Consider the following 24,025-nt stretch of genomic DNA (forward strand, 5'->3'; position numbering starts at 1 on the left):
AATCTGCCATCTTATATGCACTAAGATCGCTGTAAAAGTAAAAAAATAACTTTAAAAAAGTAAAGAAATAACTTATTATCATGTGAACCAGCACTTCCACTCCTAGTAAAAACCCAAAGCAATTGAAAGGAGGAACGAAAATAGTACTTGTACACTCACATTCACTGAAGCATTATTCACAATAACCAAAAGTACTGGAGTGGGTTGCCACTGCCTTCTCCATAAACAACTCAAATGTCTATCAAATAAGTAAACACTGAAGAAGAACAAAATTGAAGGACTGACAGAATCAGACTTCAAAACTTACTACAAAGCTACAATAATCAAGAGAATGTAGTACTGGTGAAAGACAAATAGATCAATGGAACAGAAATGATAACAAAATGTGTACATGAAGGTTTGCAGCAGCTTTGTTTATAACTTCCCCAAACTGGAAACAGCCAAGATGTTTATCAAAAGGTCACTGGATAAACAAACTGTTGTATAACCATACAATGGAATATTATTCTGCAAAAAAAAGAAATGAGCTACAAAACTGAGAAAAGACATGGAGGAAACTTAAATGCATACAATACTCCTTAGTAAAAGAAGCCAATCTGAACAGGTTTACAGTGCATGGTTCCAACTAATGACATTCTGAAAAAGGAAAAACTATGGAGCCAGCAAAAGGATCAGTGGTCACTAGAGGTTTCACTGGGAGAGAGCGAGCGGGTGGAATGAATACATGGAACACACAGAGTTTCTAACGGCAGGGAAACTAATGACACTGTATGACACTGCAATGGTGACGCACGCATACCAGGCATTTGTCGAAACCCACAGACCGTGTAACACAGAGCAAACTCTAATACACTGACTTCAGTTAAAAATACGTCACTGTTAGCTCATCAACAGTACCATGTACCACTCTAACCACCAGACTATCAGGTGGCTCAGGGGTAAACAATCTGCCTGCCAAAGCAGGAGGCGCTGGTTCAATCCCTGGATTGGGAAGATGCCCTGGAGAGGGAAATGGCAACCCACTCCAGTATTCTTGCTGCGAAAATCCACAGACAGAGGAGTCTGGCGGGCCACAAAGAGCCAGACACAACTGGCACACATACACAACCACACTAATCAGGATGTAAGTAACGGGACACTATGAGTGGAGGGGCAGAGAAATGTACCATCGGCTCAATTTTCTGTAAACTCAAAGCCTCCTTTAAAAATCTTAGTCTACTGATTAATTTTTTAAAACATTAGTCTAACAATTTAAAAATAAACTATCTAAAATTATTTTACATAAAATTATACAACAATATAAGTAATTCAAGACACACTGATGTTTCTTTTTAAATAAATGGTTATAAAGTTATCAAGAACAACAACAAAAAAAACCCCACAAAATGAGAAGCTATTTCTCCATTAGCCGAATAAAGCTGAGGACAGCCTACATGCTAAAACTCAATACAGAAGACAGTGGGGAAAAGAATCTGACAAACATGAAAATTTTTTAAAAGTTTAAAATCTGGAAATAAACAGCCACAGAGAAAGTAAGAAAGCTCCTCTAAGTTAAGTGAAACATGATACTTCCTTTTATGTACTGGTGTTTATTTTATTCAACTAAGTAGATTCCAACTAGGAATCTTAAACTACAGAAAGCTAAGATAGTCTCTTCATATCAAGGAGGGACAGAAGTAAAAGCTGTGGAGGCAAGGTAACAGGCAGTGGATAATGAGATTGAGAATAGTAAAGACAAGTGAGACATACATTTACGGGCCTGATTTACAAAGAACATGAAATAAATTTCAGTACTATGTCATTTCTTATGACAAATTTTCAGCTTAAAAAAAATGAAGCTTTTATATATTTCCACTTTCTTGACAACAGTCAGTTACATAAACAAGTGTTCTCATTTTAATGTCACATTCCACCCAGATATTAATGCATACAGCAATCCATGCTATGTCTAGAACCTGAAAAATGGTTATTCATATCTGATTTACATTATTCATGTTTTCTTTTTAAGACTTATTTCTGAATATCTCCAGGAAGGGGAATCTGGAAAGCTAAGGGAGAGCTAATTTTTCCTCTCTTTTTAAGACAGGCACTTTTAAAATAACATGTCTGGGTAGTCAGCAAACGAAATGAGTCAATAAACATAACAGTCTCTTAATGATAAAATACAGATGAGTACAAAATACACCAAGTGTTTCAATCCTGAATTCCGTAATTCTCTATTTTGCCACACAGAGCTTCATCAGAAAACCCTCAGGTGTCGTTTCACACAGCACACGCCATCATTACTCCAGGATTAAATGTCACTAGCCTGACAAAGAAGAGCAGCACCACAACACTGTTACACAATGCCCCGCCTGCAAATGGCTTACAGCAACTTCTTCGCTCAGCACGTGCCACGTGCATATTTCAATTTACTGCTTACCCTAACCAAGCAAGTAAAGTCACTATCCTTTGGATCCTCAGATGGACCTGTTGGTTGAATTATGCAATGCTTGAAATATACCTTGGAATTTACCATCAACAACTACAGATACAGGTGTGTGACACTGCTATATAATTATTTCAGTTAGAGAATGTTATGTTTTGAAAGGAGTAACCAGTACTTGGTAAAAGAATAAAATTCCCATTTTCTGTATATGAAAAAACATTTCAGTGGGGAAAATGATATTCAAATTGCTGGAAAGAAACAGCATAGGGTAAAGGTTGGTGAGAAGAAATTTGTAAGACATAACCATAGAGATTAATCATTTTGTCATGAAACACAATTCAGCAAGTATAAAAGCTGAAAATAATTCTAAGAAAAAGTGGGAAACATTTACTGCTTGGCTTATTACTGGCAGAAGCTATCAATTCAAACCAAAAAGTTTCAGTGAAATTTACCAAGGATTACTAATGGAAAAGACCCACTCCTTCCAGAGAACTGAAAACATTTGCCACCTTCAATCAGGAAGTTGGTCAGGTTTTTTGTTCACTTCTTTTTCTCTGAATGTAAACAGAAGTTATTCATCACTTTGTGGACTAAAGTAGGATATCTGGGAATACTTCATTCCTGATGCAATGGAGGATAATGAACACTTCTCTTTTAATTATTTTTAAAACTCAGATATTTATAGCAAATATGTTATAATAACTCTAAGTGGTCTGTAACTTTTAAAACTTGTGAATCACTATTTTGTACACCTATAATTTATATATTATACATCAACTATACTTTAAAAAATAACTCAGACATTTAATAACTTCAGTATTTTAGGTTAAAATATGTGGTGATCATACATTGCAGACATAAACTGCTAGTCATGTTAAATATATCAGTTAGGTATGCATATCCCATTGCTGCTGCTGCTGCTAAGTTGCTTCAGTCGTGTCCGACTCTGTGCGACCCCATAGACGGTGGCCCACCAGGCTCCCCCGTCCCTGGGATTCTCCAGGCAAGAACACTGGAGTGGGTTGCCATTTCCTTCTCCAGTGCATGAAAGTGAAAAGTGAAAGTGAAGTCGCTCAGTCGTGCGCAACTCTTAGAGACCCCATGGACTGCAGCCTACCAGGCTCCTTCGTCCATGGGATTTTCCAGGCAAGAGTACTGGAGTTGCCATTGCCTTCTCCGAAATATAGAGCTAGAATACATAAACTGTGGGATCTAATTAATATGTACCTTTTCATTATATTTTCTATCATTCTATCCAACTGTTAAAATGATAAAACATTCTTTGAAGTTCTACTAAAACGCATTTATTTTCTATCATTTTCCACCACCTTCAACAGAGTAAAAGAGAAGTGCAGACTGAAAAATTATGCAACAAACACAAGTATAATAAATGTATTTCCTATTTCACTATACAGTTCAAAGATATCTTTCTTGGGGATTTGTTTCACAATTTTTGTTTCCTTCTACACCAAGAGATTTTTCTGGGAAAATAGGTACTCCTGTCATTTTTATAGCAAAAGATGTAAAGAAACAAGAAGAGGAAGAAGAAAAAGAAGAATCTGTCTTGACCATGTTAGGATTATCGGGATAGTACTTAGAAAGTGAAAGTCGCTCAGTTGGGTCCGACTCTTTGTGACACACGGACTTTAGCCTGCCAGGCTCCTCTATCCATGGTATTCTCCAGGCAAGAACACTGAATGGGTTGCCATTCCCTTCTCCAGGGTATCTTCCTGACCTGGGGATCAAACCGAGGTCCCCCATGCAATAGCACTTAACCTCTTGGTAATTGTTTTTGTGTATATCTTTATCACACTCTGACAAGTCTCTTTCTTGGGTTCCATTCAAGACAAAATACAGCTTTAAAAAATTTGTTTTTAAGGATAACCTTTAGAAGAATATTTTCAGAAAATTATAACATTCCAGGGCAAGTGCCTGGCCCGTAGGGCAGCACCCAGGGTGCCTTATTCCAGGATCAGCAGTGGCTATATGGACAATAAAGATTTATTTCTGGATTCCAGAAAGCATACAAGAAACAGTAACTGAAATAAGACACAAAAACAATGATGCAACAGACATTATTCTAAAACTACATACTGAATATCATTTTCATTCAAAATGCTTTTACATTTATGTTCACTTTAAGTTTCTAATAACCTACATAATATAGGAAAAGGAAATTTTTTTGACATGGGAAAGCTAACCAGCAAAATATATAGGAAAATAAAGTTTTATTCAGCATCAATAAATGCTGAACATTTCAACATCACTGTCTTCATTTGGATTTACATTGAAAATTGCAAAAGAAATGCATGCTTTATGTTAATCCATTAGTAGGTAAGCAGTAAGATCACATAGAAAATAAATACTAACTACCCAGAAAAACATCTTGTTCTTTTCTGATGTTTTTCAGCGTATGCTGATTTTATTTGTCTGATCAACTTCAGAAATACAAAATGAGAGGCTCATCTAAAGCATAAAAACCTCAATACAATCTAGGAATGTAACATTTGTTTACAGAATGTTCATTTGAGTAGACACAAAAACTAATGTGAGAATTAAAAAATAAATTATTCAAATATTTAGTTAAGTTATCCTTAACTTATTTCTCTGTAAAATAAAAATCCTTTCAAGTGACTGAATACTAAAACTTAATCCATAACTATGTGCAATCAATATCCCTACAAGTTACACGACTAGCATGCATATCTTAAAAGATAATCATGGAAAAATAGTTACAGTTCCAACTGTACATTTATTCCTATGTAACTTTTTAGTATTCTTGCCTGGGAAATCCCATGGACATAGAAGTCTGGCAGGCTACAGTCCATGGGGTCACAAAAGAGTTGGACTAAACAAAATACAACAAACTTAGTAATAATTTTTGGATATAAAGAATGTGGTCATATTTAACACATTTGCATAGCAACAAAATTAACTTATTCTCTCATAAAATTAATTTAAATACTGAATTTTAGAGGAAATATTCTAAAATAAGATACAGTAACTTTTAATCCAGTGTGAGGAAAATCAGATGGTGTAACAAAGTCTTCTGTAATGGGTTTTGTCCCATTACACTTAGTTACAAAACTACGAAACCAATAAAATGAAAATGATGAAATTTTAATACTAGCACATACCATCACTCAGCCAAGACAACCAGCCAAATTAGTAGATATTTTATAATCCTATCAATTTAAAAAGGTCTGTGCCTCTTCTCTGGAGAAGGCAATGATAACCCACTCCGGTACTCTTGCCTGGAAAATCCCATGGACGGAGGAGCCTGGTGGGCTGTCGTCTGTGGGATCGCACAGACTCGGACACAACTGAGGGACTTGACTTTCACTTTTCACTTTCATGCATTGGAGAAGGAAATGGCAACCCACTCCAGTGTTCTTGCCTGGAAGATCCCAGGGACGGGGGAGCCTAGTAAGCTGCCGTCTATGGGGTCGCACACAGTCGGACACGACTGAAGCGACTCAGCAGCAGCAACAGTGCCTCTTCTCATTCTGATCTTCCTCTAACATGTCAGGTCTACTCATTTTTCTGTTCCGTACTGATAAAAATCTATTTATATCATTTTTAAAATTTGAAAATACGTGAGTTTAGTAATAATGGCCATATTATGGGTAAACACTTAAACTTGGGCAACTGAATACATTTCTCTTTATTTCATTTGCCCCTTCCTATTACGACACTATGAAACAAACACTAAAAAGGCAAAGATTTTGTAACACTTGATAACATTCCTGGAATGTTCTACTATATTCTACTATGTTCTACTATATTAGTGGCAAGTAATTTAATGCGCCCAGTGGTGCTGTTTTCTAAAAATAGGAACATCTCATTTTCCAAAATGGGAATGAGACAGATTCTAACACTTCACCTGCTATTTCTTATTTTCACACACTGTAAAGTATTTCTTATTTAACTTACATGCAAAATACATTATGAGAAATTCTGGACTAGATGAAGCACAAGCTGGAATCAAGACTGCAGGGAAAAATATCAATAACCTCAAATATGCAGATGACACCACCTTTATGGCAGAAAGTGAATAAGTAAAGAGCCTCTTGATGAAAGTGAAAGCCGAGGGTGAAAAAGTTGGCTTAAAACTCAACAATCAGAAAACTAAGATAATGGCATCTGGTCCCATCACTTCACGTCACACAGATGGGGAAATAATGGAAACAGTGATAAGACTTTATTTTGGGGGGCTCCAAAATCACTGCAGATGGTGACTGTAGCCATGAAATTAAGACGCTTGTTCCTTGGAAGAAAACCTATGATCAACCTAGACAACGTATTAAAAAGCAGAAACATTACTTTGCCAACAAAGGTCCATCTAGTCAAAGCTTTGGTTTTTCCAGTAGTCATGTAAGGATGTGAGCTGGACCATAAAGAAAGCTGAGCGCTGACGAATTGATGCTTTTGAACTGTGGTGTTGGAGAAGACTCTTGAGAGTCCCTTGAACTGCAAGGAGATCTAACTAGTCCATCCTAAAGGAAATCAGTCCTGAATATTCACTGGAAGGGCTGATGGTGAAGCTGAAACTCCAATCCTTTAGCCACCTGATGCAAAGAACTGACTCACCTGAAAAGACCCTGATGCTGGGAATGATTGAAGATAGGAGAAGGGGATGACAGAGAATGGCATCACCGACTCAGTGGACATGAGTTTGCATAAGCTCCTGGAGTTGATGATGGACAGGGAGACCTGGCATACTGCAATCCATGGGGTCGCAAAGAGTCCTACAGGATCTAGGGACTAAACTGAGCTATATTTCTGGCAATGAAATGAGACCGCCATCTAGTGGCCAGTGGGGTAACTGACGTCTTACTCAATAGCACGAATATATAAAACAGCAGCTGGAGGAAAAATGGTCCTTGTATATCATTGTTTACAAGCAATTTTCAAAATAACATGACTACAATGAAAGGAAGTCAAAATATGGGGAGGAGAAACTAAAATGAACACATACTTCATATGAGGATCTTCCTATCTAGTAAAAAAGTCTCATAAAAATAACTACTTTCTCTCTTTAGAAGCTTTTATCATTCCTTTAAAAAAAAATGATACTAGAGATAATGGAGAAGGCAATGGCAACCCACTCCAGTACTTTTGCCTGGAAAATCCCATGGACAGAGGAGCCTGGTAGGCTGCAGTCCATGGGGTCGCTAAGAATCAGACACGACTGAGAGACTTCACTTTCACTTTTCACTTTCATCCATTGGAGAAGGAAATGGCAACCCACTCCAGTGTTCTTGCCTGGAGAATCCCAGGGACGGGGGAGCCTGGTGGGTCGCACAGAGTCAGACACGACTGAAGCGACTTAGCAGTAGCAGCAGCAGAGATAAGAGTCTAATACAAACATATAAACCACTTTTTGTTTCACTTACCAACTAAACTGTGGCTTCAAATTTACTGTTTTATAATTCTAACAACTATTTTATAGATTCAGCTTTTTGAATTAAGTTCTTTGAAGGTAAAATCTGCACAAATTCTACTTAAAAAGTTACTAAATCTGTTACATATAGTTGACCAGCACAAGGTTGTTACTGAGCACTGTTAGCCTCTCCCTCCTTCACTTCTTGTCTTTTGTGCACCCTTTTGTTTCTTTGGGGTGGGCGGTGGGAAGGGGCTCCTAAAAAGCAATTAAGTGGTCAAAGAAACATCTCAAAGGCTAAGAGGGAACATAAAGTGCTATGTTTTTAAGAGAAAATAAAAATCTTAGATCATATGAAAAGTTTCATCTCACCTGCCAGAGTGAACTGGTAAGCTTGATAAGAATACATCACACATTCACAGAATAAAGCAGAAAGGTTTTGGTTTTGGTGGAGGGTCCTGGAAATAATCTCCAAGGGCAAACTATAGTTCAGGGTGGCTTTCGAAAGAGCCTATTACACTAGGCTTGTGTTTTTGTGTACTATATGCTAGCAACATAAGCGAGCCATTTCTTGAATACAATGCCTTACACAAAATTATTAGCACTGCTCTCACACTTAAAAAACAACTTGCTAGATACGTGATAAAATAGTCTATAAAATGTCATCAATATCATGAAAGACAAAGAAAAGTTGGTAAAGTTTCCAGATTAAAGGAGAACAAAGATATGACAATTGAATGAAATAAAAGATTCTATATTGGGTGCTCTTCCTTATCCCAAATCCCCAAATGGTCAAAAGTAATATTCTACAGACCAATGACAAAACTGGAAAATGGACTTAAGACTAATTTTATAAAATAAAAATTTTACTAAGTTCCAAGAAGTTTATTTGTTCAGATATTAAAATGTCACTTTAAAAATTAACATTTTAACCAAAATTGGTAATTTACATAAGCAGTAAAGCTATATATCCCTGAAATAAATAATTTTTATTTAGAATATTATACATGGGCATACATAAATAATATACCATGCTTGTCAAAACTACGGATCAGAATGTTTAAACTAACGAACAACTGCACTCATCTCACAGGCTAGTAAAGTAATGCTCAAAATTCTCAAAGCCAGGATTCAATAGTACAGGAACCAAGAACTTCCAGATGTTCAAACTAGATTTAGAAAAGGCAGAGGAACCAGAGATCAAATTGCCAACATCTGCTGGATCATCAAAAAAGCAACAGAGCTCCAGAAAAACATCTGCTGCTGCTGCTGCTGCTAAGTCTCTTCAGTTGCGTCTGACTCTGTGCGACCCCATAGATGGCAGCCCACCAGGCTCCCCCATCCCTGGGATTCTCCAGGCAAGAACACTGGAGTGGGTTGCCATTTCCTTCTTCAATGCACAAAAGTGAAAAGTGAAAGTGAAGTCGCTCAGTTGTGTCTGCTGCTGCTTTATTGACTACACCAAAGCATTTGATTGGGTGGATCACAACATACTGTGGAAAATTTTTATAGAAATGGGAATATCAGACCATCGGACCTGCCTCCTGAGAAATCTGTATGCAGGTTAGGAAGCAACAGTTAGAACTAGACATGGAACAACAGACTGGTTCCAAATCAGGAAAGGAGTACGTAAAGGCTGTGTACTGTCACCCTGCTTACTGAACTTATATGCAGAGTACATCATGAGAAATGCCGGGCTGGATGAAGCACAAGCTAGAATCAAGATTGTAGGGTGAAATATCAATAACCTCAGATATGCAGATGGCACCACCCTTATGGCAGAAAGTGAAGAAGAACTAAAGAGACTCTTGATGAAAGTGAGAGAGGTGAGTGAAAAAGTTGGCTTAAAACTCAACATTCAGAAAACTAAGATCATGGCATCCAGTCCAATCATTTCATGGCAAACAGATGGGGAAACAATGGAAACAGTGACAGACTTTATTTTTTGGGGCTCCAAAATCACAGCAGATGGTGACTGCAGCCATGAAATTAAAAAACGCTTGCTCCTTGGAAGAAAACGTATGATCAACCTAGACAGCATATTAAAAAGCAGAGATATTACTTTGCCAACAAAGGTCCATCTAGTCAAAGCTATGGTTTTTCCAGTAGTCATGTATGCATATGAGAGTTGGACTATAAAGAAAGTTGAGCGCCGAAGAATTGATGCTTTTGAACTGTGGTGTTGGAGAAGACTTGAGAGTCCCTTGGACTGCAAGGAGAACCAACCAGTCCGTCCTAAAGGAAATCAGTCCTGAATGTTCATTGAAAGGACTGATGCTGAAGCTGAAACTCCAATCCTTTGGCCACCTGATGCAAAGAACTGACTCATTCGAAAAGACCTTGATGCTGGGAAAGGCTGAAGGAGGGAGGAGGAGGGGACGACAGAGGATGAGATGGTTGTATTGCATCACTGACTTGATAGACATGAGTTTGAGTAAGCTCTGGGAGTTGGTGATGGACAGGGAAGCCTGCCGTGCTGCAGTCAATGGAGTTGCAAAGAGTCGGACAGGACTGAGCAACGGAACTGAACTGATGGATCAGAATATATCCCAAACTCCAAAAAATTTTGATTACTAAAAACATAATTTACGAGGTGTTCTGACAATTATCTAATGACATACTTAACTTAGTTCATTATTTTATATTTATATATCTTAAAATCTAATTTCAAAATTATTTTTGCAACCACATTCAAGTATAAATCTATCAATTAAAATTATACCACTGGACACAGTACCAGATTCAAGCATATATCTAAATTTCTCTACCGTGGGAAAATAATCACAAAGGAAAGTCAAACATTAAATTTCTAAAATAGTTCCAAAGACAGAATATTTAATTTGTGATACTTCCATATATTGACCAGAATCACAGCTTATTTATTAAAATACACACTTACCAGAAAGTGCACCTACTTGAATAGATTATTTTAAACAATAAAAGTAATACCAGATTTCTCTTTTGACTCTAAACCATAAAGATAAAAGCCCAGTGTTACACAAAGACTGAATATCAGAACAAGACAAAATTAAAAATTTCTGAGAGGTCATACAGTTTCATACAGTTTGAAAGTGAAAGGATTAATATTTTAACAACGAGAAAGGAGATAAAGAGAAACCTTATCTTACTCTGTTCAGTTTTGCTAAATGATTTACTATTAAATTTTGGCACCAATCTGAAGTACTTAAGTGTTTACAGCGCCAAATGCTTTACTTTATCAAAAAATATATTGTACATTTGATATCTATTTTTTCAAGAGAGACAAATCTAATGTATCTAACAGCTCAATCTAAAAATACCAATTCAACATAACACCAATATTTTTATAAGAAGTTTGAGGTAGGCTGGGAAATGGTGTGTGTGTTTTGTTTGTTTTTTAATTTTTGCTGCACCAGGAGCTTTGTAGGATCTTAGTTCCCCTACTAGGGATCGAACCCACACTCCTTGCATTGGGATGTGCAGGGTTTAACCACTGGACTGCCAGGGAAGTCCCAGAAATAGTGTGTTTGGAAGCACAATAATTTTTTGAAGGTGAAGAATAGCGGCAGTAATCCCTTCTCAAATACAAGTACATTTTCCATCATCTACTTGCATTTAAACTGCTACCAAGCATCAAAACAGACTTCAAGATTCATTCCCATTGCTTTCCTTACCTATTCTTCTTTAATAGTCTAACTGAATGTGTGTCTATTTTCATGACTAAGAATACGAATAAAAGCAAATACAAGAAGAGCAGATAGTTTTAAAAAGTGAATAAATAAATATCTTAGTTAAAATGAGGAGATGCCAACTGCTTATTTTTCTTGGCAATCCCTGTATGTAACTGAGTTTAAATAAAACAAACTTTCTATTCTACTTAAGAAAAGGATACATTTCTTGGAAGATAATTCCACAACCAAAGAAATAAAAGAGCAATTTCAGTTGATAATCAGTTGAATATTGCAAAGTATCTACCTAAGGTACTTTTATAATTGAATTTGTAAAAACTAATACTCATTGTCAAGTATCTACAGATTTGTATAGTTTATCTGTCTGCCTTTCTTCAAAACACTATGGTCTGCAATTCTAATGTTTAAAACATTCTAATGTTTTAAACGTTAAAAACACACAGAAATTCAATTAACCATGTTTGGATCACAGTATTGTCACGAAGCTGCTAGCCTTTACCCTATAATTTTCAGTTATAGGTTATTAAATGAAAAAAATGAACCTTATTATTTAAAGTGATAATGATAAATAAGTAGACAAAAGTACTCATCCATTAAGATATTGTAAAGGACTAGTTACAATGTGATTTACCTGAATCATTTCGTAGATAAGATGACATGGCAGGGATGAGGCAGGACTGACTGAGAAGCTCTAGAAGTACAGAAGGAAGGGCATTACTGTTCTGTCCTCTACTCTCGTGAGATGACTGAGCTTCTCCATTTACAGCACCACTTGCAGGATTTATATAACTTGCAAGAACCTAAAAATAAAAATCCTTGGATTTAAAACTGAGTTTTAGCTTCACAAATTTAAAATCTCATATTTTATGTTAGATGTTCAATCTGAATATGAAGAGCATGTATTTTCAACTTGATCAATGCTTCATAATACAGGTATTAAAAATGAGACTTTTTTCCTTTACATTTTCAAGAGGATATATTTCTCATGATGATGTACAGTGCTATGATCAGACATATAGAAGCAATCCACCTAAGAACATGAACTTAAAAGCTTAGTTGCAACTTGAAAGAACGCTGGAGTGGGTTGCCATTTCCTTCTCCAGTGCATGAAAGTGAAAAGTGAAAGTGAAGTCGCTCAGTCGTGTCCGACTCTTAGCGACCCCATGGACGGTAGCCTACCAGGCTCCTCTGTCCATGGGATTTTCCAGGCAAGAGTACTGGAGTGGGTTGCCATTTCCTTCTCCGATTTATTTATTTTACTAAGTAGGTTCAATTTATAGTTGAGGGTGATGGAATCTTATGCGTCTATATGAAAATAAGCTTATTCTAGAACTACAAAAATAATGCTCAAAGATTTAACTAATGCTCAGAAAAATAAAAAACAAAACCCTAATTTTAGTCAACTAGTTGATGCAGGAATAAAAGCTAATCTTTACAAACCTACTTTTCTCATTTCTGCATGAAAAACTTTATAAATTAGATCACCTTGCCCATTTCTAGAAAACACAACACAATGTGAGAAACAAGGGTGTATATAAATTTTTTAAAAAAAGAGAGAGTCCAGATATAGTGGTTTAGATGAGAAGCTGACAGGAAGAAAGCAGATGTGGTACACTCCTGTTATTGGACAACTTCGCCTTTGTCACCTTCCTCTCAGTGAAGAGGCTAAGAGGGAAGAATACAGAGTTGCAAGCACCAAAGAGCAATCTTTATCTAGCATATTAAATGTACTGAGGGCAGGGAGAATGTTTTTTCATTTTAAAAATGAACTTTATTTTTCATTAAAATAAATGAAATGAAATTCATGAAAAAGTTCATAAAAAAATGAACTTTTATTTTTCATCCTCAGTAGCTGAGGATAAGGCCAATATAACTTAAAAAGTCAACACAGACACACACAAAAAGATGAACTATTATCACTGACAATATCAACTTTACAACCATACCTGCAGGAGGCAGGTAACATGCTCCTCTTCCAGCCTCTGCTTGGTTAAGGCTTGCTCCACATCCCATCCAGAAGCTGTAGAGCCTGTTCCAAACCCAGTTCCTTTGGCCCAATAGAGCTGCTGTTCTTCTGTTGACGCAGGGTTATGAGAGCTTGATACCTGTGGCTTATAACAAAAAGAAAAGAATTATTACTATTTGCTTTTATTTATCCTCAAATTACCAGTAGAATTTTAAATAGTTTAGCTGCTATGGAAAATAGTTTGGCAATTCCTTAAAAAACTTAGCAAAGAATTACAGTAAGACCCAGCAATTCCACTCCTAGGTATATATATATCCAAAGGGGGAAAAAAAAAACCAAACTGATATTCAAATATATTACACTGATGTTCATAGTAAGACCATTCATTCACAACAGTCAAAAAGTCAGCCCAAAAGCCCATCAATGGTTATACAGATAAACAAACTGTGGCATATATATACAATGGAATATTATTCAGCCATAACAGATAACTAAGTACTGATTCATGCTACATGGATGAGTCTCAAAAACAATATGCTAATTCAAAGCAGCAAGCAATGTTACAAAAGGTATGACTGTAACATATTGAATGATTCCATTTTTATGAAATATCCAGAGTACTTAAAGCAGAATGCAAAGTGGTAGTTATCAAGTTAGGGGGAGGGAGAAATGGGGAGCAAACGCTTATATTTAAGAATAAATACAAGAAATTTTTATCAGTATTTAAAATAATCTATCAGGAATAGATTGAGTAAAGCATCTAAGGGTCTAAAGAGTCAATGACTCAAAATTAAACAGAGAAAGCAGAGAAAGGAATAGAGAGACATGAGCCAGATCTTCTACGATGACTCTGTAATGGTTATCATATGTTTTCAATCATAGCAAGAAAGTCTGCTTCTATTTCTAGAAAGAGTACTTCTCAATTTCTTTTTTGTTCAGAATATGATGTGCAGAAAAATTTCTTTTGGGGATAGAGGACATATTAAAAACATGAATGTTGTAGAGAAATTAAAAAAAAAAAGACTGAGAACCACTGGTTTATTAATATAACCTCAAACTCAGTAAAGGTCAATTATGATTACTGTTGACTATAAAATTAATTCTGTAATAAGAATCCTCCTTTAAAGAATTTTCATTAAAATATTTGCATTTAAGTATTAATTTCAAGGGTACTTTGCAAGTATTTTAATAGGAACATTTTAACAAAGAATATTATGTACAAACAATACTTTCATAAATTGATCTGGAGAGTTGGATGAATCTATGACTGAATAATTCCATCTTTCACATTTTATAAAATAAACTGTTACCACTAGAATAATTAGGGTTATTGAAAAAAACAGCTATTTATTTTTTAAAAAAACATTTCTAAATGTAAAGTATAACATATTTACAGTAAGAACACAAAACAAGTATGTAAAGCTTAATGAACTGAAAACAACTTAACCATGAAGGTCAAGAATTAAACCACTGCATGCAAGAAACTGTCCTTGTTCCCTCATACCCACATTCCTCTACAAAACTAATTATAATCCTGATTTTTCTACTCATGACTTCCATTCTTTTCTTTATAACTTTACAACCTAAACACGAAACTCTAATCACTATAACTTATTTTTATTTTTAACATTATGTAAGTGGAATCATGATGCATATACTTCTTTATATCCAGCTTGTTAGCTGTGATTATAAAACTCATCAGTTCTGTTATATGTAGTTGGCTATAGCTGTTTGCTTTCATCACCTTCTAGTATTCTATTACATAATATATTACAGCTTATTTGCCCACTCTACTGTTTTTTACATTACTTATTGTATTAAATTCTGTTGTCTTTACAATTTTTACAAGTCTGGTGGGACAATTTTGAAATCTTACACAGTGTGATTGATGTGTACTCAGTACTAAAGGTTTTCACTTGTAATTCTCTGGTAACTAAAGCAATAGATCAACTTTTCACATTTGCTGAATATTTACTTTGCCTCTTCTGGTGAAGTACCCATTCAAGCTTTCATCTGGTATTTTCTATCCCATTGTCAGCTTTTTCCTTCGGGAATTATTTTTAATAATTACACTTAATTATTTTTAATTGAAGGATAATTGCTTTACAATATTGTGTTGGTTTCTGTCAAACACCAATATGAATCAGCCGTAGATGTACATATGTCCCCTCCCTCTTAAACCTCTCTCCCACCTCCTTCCCCACGCCACTCTTCTAGGTTGTTATAGAAAATTGGTTTGAGTTCCTTTTGGAAATTTTGGAAGCTCTTTAAATACGCTGGATATAAGTCCTTTATCAGATATATACAAATATAGCCTCCCATTCTGTGGCTTGCCCTTTTACTCTTTTAAATTCTGGAATTGATCGATCATAAGGTATCTCTTACTTTTTTTGGTAAAACAGTATTGTTATATGTTGAACAATACTATATATATTTAGATTCACCATCCATTTAGAATTAACGTTTGCATTTAGAGCATAGTAGGGTCTAAAGATTTTTGTTCCATATGAATATTTAACTGACCCTATCACCATTTTGTTCCAGAGTCACCTCTGTCATAATATCAGAAAACTATATATGTAGATGTCTCTACTGTCTGCTGGGCTTCAATCTAACCTTCTGTAAATATCATAGCTTAACAGTAAGTTTCAAAATATGAGACTACTAGATATATTGTTCTTATTTGAAAATGTTCTGGCTATCCTTGACCCTCTGAGTTTCTGAATGAATTTTACAATCAGCTTGTCAATTTCCTCCAAAACAAACCTGGAGTTCCATCAAACTTAAAAATCAATTTGGTGGGACTTCCCTGGTCCAATGGTTAAGACTCCATGCTCCCAATGCAGGGGCAATGGGTCCTATCTCTAGTCAGGGAACTAAGATCCCACATGCTGTAAACTGAGCGAAAAAAAAAGAAAAAGAATCAATTTGGGAAGAAATACTAATGAAATGTTGTATTTTCTACTTCATGAGAGGTAAACATGGACAGAGACTTCAGTTTATTAAAGTCTAATTAATAAGTATCTGTTTACAAAGTTTTATATATTTTATGATGAGAGGTCTTACATATATTTTTCATATTTATTTCTAGATATTTCCTATTTTTGATGCTATTCTAAAGGACATCTTTAAAAAGCTCTTTTTATGTTTGTTGCTGGAATACAGAAATGACTTATTTTTATATATTGAAACTGGAAATTATATCCTCATTAAACTCACTTATGCCATTGTTTATTTTTGGAATTTCTATAAATAACAATCAAATCATCTCAAGAGAATCAGGGTCACTTTTTCTTTCTTATTTTTCTTGTCTTATATACTGACTAGAACCTTACTGTACTGACTAGAACCTTCAAAAAGGAAAAGGGATCACAGTATAAATTCAGTGTATCCTGGTAAATGGAAAAGCTTTTTAAGCTATAACATCTTTTTTGTTTAAGTAGATGGATTAACTTAAGGCTTTCTGAAAGAGCCTAAGAAAGAAAAGAACAATTCATTTTATCCTCTTTTAAATAACCTTTTTGTTTATTTGTTTTAGGGGCAAAAAAAAAAAAAAAAAAATCAAAACAAAACAAACTGTGTTCCCCAGCCTCTGAAATACTAATTACTTCAGAAAAAACTATGCCTGTACTCCATGAATCTAACAATTTTTCATGATCTAAAGAAAAACTGAACCTACCTCTGTCTGATTGAGGCTAGAGTTTGGAACTCGTGGGGCATGGTGGCTCAGAGCAGACAGACAGACAAGAATGAGGTGGAGTGCCCCAATCTCCAAAGCCATCCTCCGAAGAAGCACACCATCATCAGTTGTCAAAGGCGTGGTGCTAAACAAGCTACGAAGGACATGGAAAGGAAGGGTTGGGAGCACATTGGCTGATGGAGATTGCAAGATATGACCTAGATTAAAAGAAGAGAACTCAAAATTAAAAAATATTTAAAACCACAATAATGAACAACACAGAAGCTCACAAATTTATAATGACAATATAAAATTTTATCATATTTATTAAAAAGCCACAAAAAATACCACAAATGAAATTAAATACTTAATATTTAATAAGTGTCCAAAAAGACATCAAATATATAAACTCCAAAAGAAAGTTGAAATATACTCATATGATACTTGTTATAGACCATGTCAAAATTATTACAATCTAAAAATTTAAACTAAAAACTAAGAACTAAAAATGCAGCATTAAAGCTTCCTTACAAGAGTATGAAAGTCTTGCCCTGGAAGTAGTTTCAACCATGAATGCAAGAGTGAAAGAACTTTGTTTTGTTTGCAATAAAGTTTTCTACTATGTTCTAGCTACAGAGTGTTAAATGTAAAACAAAACAAACAAAAAAACACTTCTACATGAATGGCAGATGAAACAACCACCGCAAAAAGATATATCAAAATCATGCTTTTTAATAGACATTACTGTTTATTCACTAGAAATAGTTTGAAATGGCCTGAAGACAATTCTTTTCCTTTTCAGTTTAGGGTTATACCTACTGTCTCATAGTAAGAGTCCTAAATTACCATGGTTCTTACACTCTAGATACTTAAAAAACTTAGCTCAAGCAATTAGAAATTTCTGATCTATTAAAATAAGTATACATAATTTATATCTGAAAATAAGCAACCAGGATGTATTTAGTACAGAGACACTGTAATTTAATAATAGTTATGAACACATTTAAAATTATGTCAACATTTTTGAAGAATTCCATCAATATGAAAACACACACAAAAAAGTACATACATAATACTTGATAGCTTCCAAGTTAAAGGATTCATGAATAAATTCATATAATTTTATTGGATTATATGTACTTTGTTGTACAGGGTTTAACACTGCATACTCTCTAAATAGTATGTGAAAGACATCACCTCTAATCAAAACCACGTGATTTTAAAATAACATGAAAAAAAATTCTGATTCTCAAATGTAATGGTCATTCCCTGAAGAACTAGAGGTAAACCAAATGAAAATATACTTGCCAGGCTACCACCCTATGATTTTTCTTTGTTTCCTTCTATTAACAAAACTGTCAGCCCAATGGAAATAACCATCATGGCTTTCTGTTATTATTCTCTAATATCATTATAAAATAGATTATTATTACATTTTCTTCATTCTGTTCTCCTTCATCTAAATATTTTTACCAGATTGACAGAAAAATTCTTTAAAAAGATTCTCATCACATCACTACATCACTTAACATATTTTACATAAATCTTAATTGTTTGTTATTCAGAATAAAATCTGAAGGTCTTAAGAAGACCTTCTTAAGGTCTTTTCCATGATCTGTTATCAATAACAGCTTTTTAAATGAGTTCTCTGTGCTGCTTCATGCAAATTTTATCTCCCTCTCATATAACATGAGCACATAAACACTGCTCAAAGCAGTCCTTCTTTCTGAAATAACCATTCTCAGTCTACAACTGATGATTTCCTTGAAGGGCCCACTAAAAACTATAATGCTGTTTTATTCATAAGAAAATAATCTCACACTTGTAAGTCTCCATAATACTGTACTTCTCTCAAGGCTTTTATAACTTGTTAAGTCTATATGTGTATAGACATTCCTCATTGCTATTACTGTAGCACATTAGCTACTTGATGGCAGGATCTAAATATCTCCTTCATCTTTAAATGCCTCCAAAGATGACCAGCAATTTTGTAAGCACAACTGAATTAATTTCACACAACCCACCTACATCAAATTTTATTAGTAACACTCAACACTTACTTCCTTCTCCATCATCTGTAACTCCCAAAACCAAGCGAAGAAGGCACTGGGCGTGTTTTCTCTCTTTCAGTAGCACTTCAGCATAACCCGGAAGCCGAAGAAATAATCCAAAAGCAGCCAAAGAATGGGCAGGTATGGGAGACATGGTCTGTACTGCTGACTTGATAGGTGGAGGTTCGGCCGCAATGGTTTCTGGCGCTTCATAAACTAATTCCCCTGATTGTTCAATAGTCACCCATTCAAACTGATCACTATCCTTTGGTTTTTCCTGAGTGGTAGATGTTACAACCGGAGCACTCACCTAAAGTAAAAACAATTTTGTTTGGCTATCTGTATGTTTCAACATCAGGTTCAAAGTAAAGGCTTGAATTCAAATGATCTCTTTAAAATATAAGAATATAAAAATCAATTAAGTATGTATAGCTGAATCACTTTGGTGTACACCTGAAACTATCAACTAAACTCAAATTTGAAATAAAAAAATGTTTTTAAATCAATAAAAGGACATGTTTTTAAAAATGAGTTACAGGATACCATAAGTTGTGCCAAGTATTTCTACCCTAAAAGTTACTATTTTCTCCTTTGTAATTAGTTAAGTATCTATAGACAGAGTTTTTGAGACTACATAAATTCCTTGTTTCCAACTCAACTTTGATCATTAGAGTTAGCATTTATATAATGTTTGCAAGAAATAACAATTACAGTAGCTGCCAAATGGTGTTTTCTTTCTTTCATGAATTCTACATTTATTGGTTGGCAGTGAACTGTACACAAAAACATTTCCTTCTTCTTCATCTATTTATTCATTCATTTATTAATTTAATTGTTAATTAATTCTAAAGTTACTCTGCAAGTAATAATCTGTTACTATCATTTTATCTCATGACCAAGTAGAATCAGGCTTGGTCAGTGGAACCCTCTTAAAGCAGACTTCTGTATCTACGCTCAACTTTTATATTCTCTGCCCGAATCCTAGAATTTTTCCAAGGGGCACTGATTTTTTTTAGTGGAAATGACACTTTACAAAGCAGATATGGGACACAGGTATGTACACACTGCCCAAGGCAGTCTGACTCCATGCTCTATAAGCAAACAAATCTAGGGAAAACATGTATAGACACATATATATGTGACCGGGCTTCCCAGGTGGCTCATGGGTGAAGAATTTGCCTGCAATGCAGGAGACACAGGAGACATGGGGCATGGCAACCACTCCAGTATTCTTGCCTGGAGAATCCCATGGACAGGTGAGCCTGGTGGGCTACAGTCCATAGGGTCGGAAGGAGTTGGACATGACTGAAGCAACTGAACATCAAGTCAAGACATACATATATACGACTACATATATAGATAAGTTTTCTAGCCTGAACTTTTCTATGTGTCATGGTCATGAAAAACAAAGATAATGTAGTTGTTACAGGTTAAAGGAGACTAAAGAGACAACTAAATGCAATATATCAATATGATCCTGAATTGAATCTATGACCACAATCTTCCTCAAACCATGCCAAAGAAAGTGATTTTTTTTCTTTTCCTTCTTCAGAACATTAGTGGGGCAACTGGCAAAATGTGAGTAAGAGCTGTTCACTGACTTATTTTATTGTTAACCACAGGTAATATTTTCTTCTTTCTTTCCATGTCTGTCTGTTTTTTAATTATACATCATACATTATTGACAAGATGTTATAATAACTCTTACTTTTATAATTAAGAGTTTAGTTTTATTTTAGAAAATGGTCAAATTACTAGTGGGTCAGTTTTATATTAAAAAATGCTTTAGTTTTGTATTAGAAAACAGTTAAATTACTTGTGGGTCAATCTTAAACTCATGGAGCTTTTATAAATTTATTAAAGTCTATTGTAGTTTTACCATTATTTTTCAAGTGAGTCTCTGATTACCGGGATGTCATCTATACTCTTTAATGTGTGACTCATTTGAAATTTCAATAGAAAAGCTGAAGATTTTTACCTCTAACTTGGAAGGAATAGAATTACAAATTCTGTCTCTTTTATGCTGGACAGACACTGACATGTCTGGACAGTTTGTTCAGCCTTCCAGTTTTCTCTCACGAACCCTAAGTATTCAGGAGCCAGCTGTAGTTGTGCAAAACTTCCCGTGCAGAATTTGGAGTACCCCATCTATGAGTCCCTTCTTCCTGAATTTCCCCTCTTTTAATCTCCAGCCAGAATGGAAGAACCAAACTCCTCTATAGCTTTTGCATGAGTTCTATCATCTCACCCCACTGAGACTGAGGAGTAGTCTCAGAAGATTAATCTCACCCAATGTGGTTTTATTCTCTTCATGTTTAAATCCTCTCCAACAGGTGCCTACTTTTGGTCACTCTCAAGAGCCTTTAAACAATTGCTTTCTCTTGTTTCTTTTCTTTTAAAGATAGTCTGTGCAGACTTAATATATAAGGAGAGTTCATCATAAACCGACTATTCTATATTATTAATTTACCTTTTATGGAAAGAGTAGTGGTGGTTGAGGAAAATGTCCAAAATCTTCTTCATTGGGTATAAAATTCTAGGATGGCAGATTTTTTTTTTTTTTACATTTCAAAGAAGTAATTCCCTGGCTCCAAAGGTGTCTGATGAAAGGTTACTTGCCAGAATTATTGTTACTGTTTTGAAAGAAATGGGTTTACTGCTTTTTGGCTGGTTTTAAACTTTTCTCTTGTTTTTAAGTAGTTTATCATAGATGTTCTTAGGCATGAATATCCTACTTGGGGTGTAGAGGGCTTCTTGAATTTCGGATTGAGGTTTTTTTATCAGTTTTGGAAAATTTTCTTCCTTTCAGTATTGTTTCTGTCCTTGTTTCAATTCACTCTTTTTCTGTGACCATAAATACACATTAGAATTTTTCACTTCTAGCTACATGTCCATATAGCTGTCATGTTCTTTTCATTCCTTACACATTCTGTGCTTCAGTCTGGATTATTTCTTTTGACATAGCTTCTCTACTAATATTTTGTAATCTTTTAAGTGTTTAATCTATTGAAAAGCCCATCTAACAGTTCCTTATATGAAATATTAGACATTTTCCAACCCATTCTATAAGACAGTATTGCCCTGATGCCAAAACAAGATATGCTATGCTAAGTCACTTCAGTCGTGTCCGACTCTGTGCGACCCCATAGAGAGCAGCCCACCAGGCTCCCCCATCCCTGGGATTCTCCAGGCAAGAACACTGGAGTGGGTTGCCATTTCCTTCTCCAATGCATGAAAGTGAAAAGTGAAAGTGGAGTCGCTCAGTCGTGTCCGACTCTTAGCGACGCCATGGATTGCAGCCTAACAGGCTCCTCCGTCCATGGGATTTTCCAAGCAAGAGTACTGGAGTGGGGTGCCATTGCCTTCTCCGAAAACAAGATAAAAACATCATAAAAAGAGTACACACCAAAATCTGTATTCATTTTCTATATGTTTTGCTGTAACACATCACCACAAACTTACTGACTTAAAACAACACAAATTTATTATCTGAAAGATTTAAAGGTCAGAAATCTAAGAATCTTATGGAGCTGGAATCAAAGCTTTGGATCCTAAGTATCCGATGCTCTTTCTGGAGGCTCTCAGGGAGTGTCAGTTCCTTGCGTTTTCCATCTACTAGAGACCATTCAAGCAAAGGAGAAAAAGAAAGATATAAGCATCTGAATGCAGAGTTCCAAAGAATATCAAGGAGAGATAAGAAAGCCTTCCTCAGTGACCAATGCAAAGAATTAGAGGAAAACAACAGAATGGGAAAGACTACAGATCTCTTCAAGAAAATTATAGAGATACCAAGGGAACATTTCATGCAAAGATGGGCTCGATAAAGGACAGAAATGATATGGACCTAACAGAAGCAGAAGATATTAAGAAGAGGTGGCAAGAATACACAGAAGAACTATACAAAAAGATCTTCACGACCAAGATAATCACGATAGTGCGATCACTCACCTAGAGCCAGATATCCTGGAATGTGAAGTCAAGTGGGTCTCAGGAAGCATCACTACAAAGCTAGTGGAGGTGATGGAATTCCAGTTGAGCTATTTCAAATCCTGAAAGATGATGCTGTGAAAGTGCTGCACTCAACATGCCAGCAAATTGGGAAAACTCAGCAGTGGCCACAGGACTAGAAAAGGTCAGTTTTCACTGCAATCTCAAAGAAAGGCAAGGCCAAAGAATGCTCAAACTACCACACAATTGCACTCATCTCACGTTAGTAAAGTAATGCTCAAAATTCTCCAAGCCAGGCTTCAGCAATACGTGAACCGTGAACTTCCAGATGTTCAAGCTGGTTTTAGAAAAGGCAGAGGAACCAGAGATCAAATTGCCAACATCTGCTGGATCATGGAAAAAGCAAGAGAGTTCCAGAAAAACATCTATTTCTGCTTTATTGACTATGCCAAAGCCTTTGACTGTGTGGATCACAATAAACTGTGGAAAATTCTGAAAGAGATGGCAATACCAGACCACCTGACCTGCCTCTTGAGAAACCTCAGGAAGCAGGTTTCTCAAGCAACAGTCAGGAAGCAACAGTTAGAACTGGATGTGGAACAACAGACTGGTTCCAAATAGGAAAAGGAATATGTCAAGGCTGTAATATTGTCATCCTGCTTATTTAACTTACATGCAGAGTACATCATGAGAAATACTGGGCTGGAAGAAGCACAAGCTGGAATCAAGATTCCTGAGAGAAATATCAATAACCTCAGATATGCAGAAGATACCACCTTTACGGCAGAAAGTGAAGAGGAACTAAAAAGCCTCTTGATGAAAGTGAAAGAGGACAGTGAAAAAGTTGGCTTAAAGCTCAACATTCAGAAAACGAAGATCATGGCATCCGGTCCCATCACTTC

The 24,025-nt window shown here is 35.5% G+C and overlaps 1 protein-coding gene across 16 annotated transcripts in view; it reads right to left on the reverse strand.

Moving 5' to 3' along the window:
- The window catches only part of BIRC6 (baculoviral IAP repeat containing 6), a 215,065-nt gene that overhangs the window by 42,299 nt on the left and 148,741 nt on the right, over window positions 1-24,025 (reverse strand). For all 16 annotated transcript variants that reach the window (XR_015137258.1, XM_086327523.1, XM_086327522.1 and 13 more), the window contains 4 exons: window positions 19,185-19,485; window positions 17,125-17,342; window positions 13,426-13,590; window positions 12,111-12,279 (listed from right to left, as the gene is read on the reverse strand). Coding sequence is in view for 15 of the 16 variants with exons in the window: in XM_086327523.1 (XP_086183649.1) it covers window positions 12,111-12,279; window positions 13,426-13,590; window positions 17,125-17,342; window positions 19,185-19,485 (853 nt within the window). In the remaining variant the exon portion in view is untranslated. The remainder of the gene's footprint in view (window positions 1-12,110; window positions 12,280-13,425; window positions 13,591-17,124; window positions 17,343-19,184; window positions 19,486-24,025) is intronic.

Source organism: Bos grunniens, chromosome 11 (genome assembly GCF_055505025.1).
Source record: "Bos grunniens cultivar Pamir isolate PY7600 chromosome 11, Bosgru_T2T1.0, whole genome shotgun sequence".
In the NCBI taxonomy this organism is placed as follows: domain Eukaryota; kingdom Metazoa; phylum Chordata; class Mammalia; order Artiodactyla; family Bovidae; genus Bos; species Bos grunniens.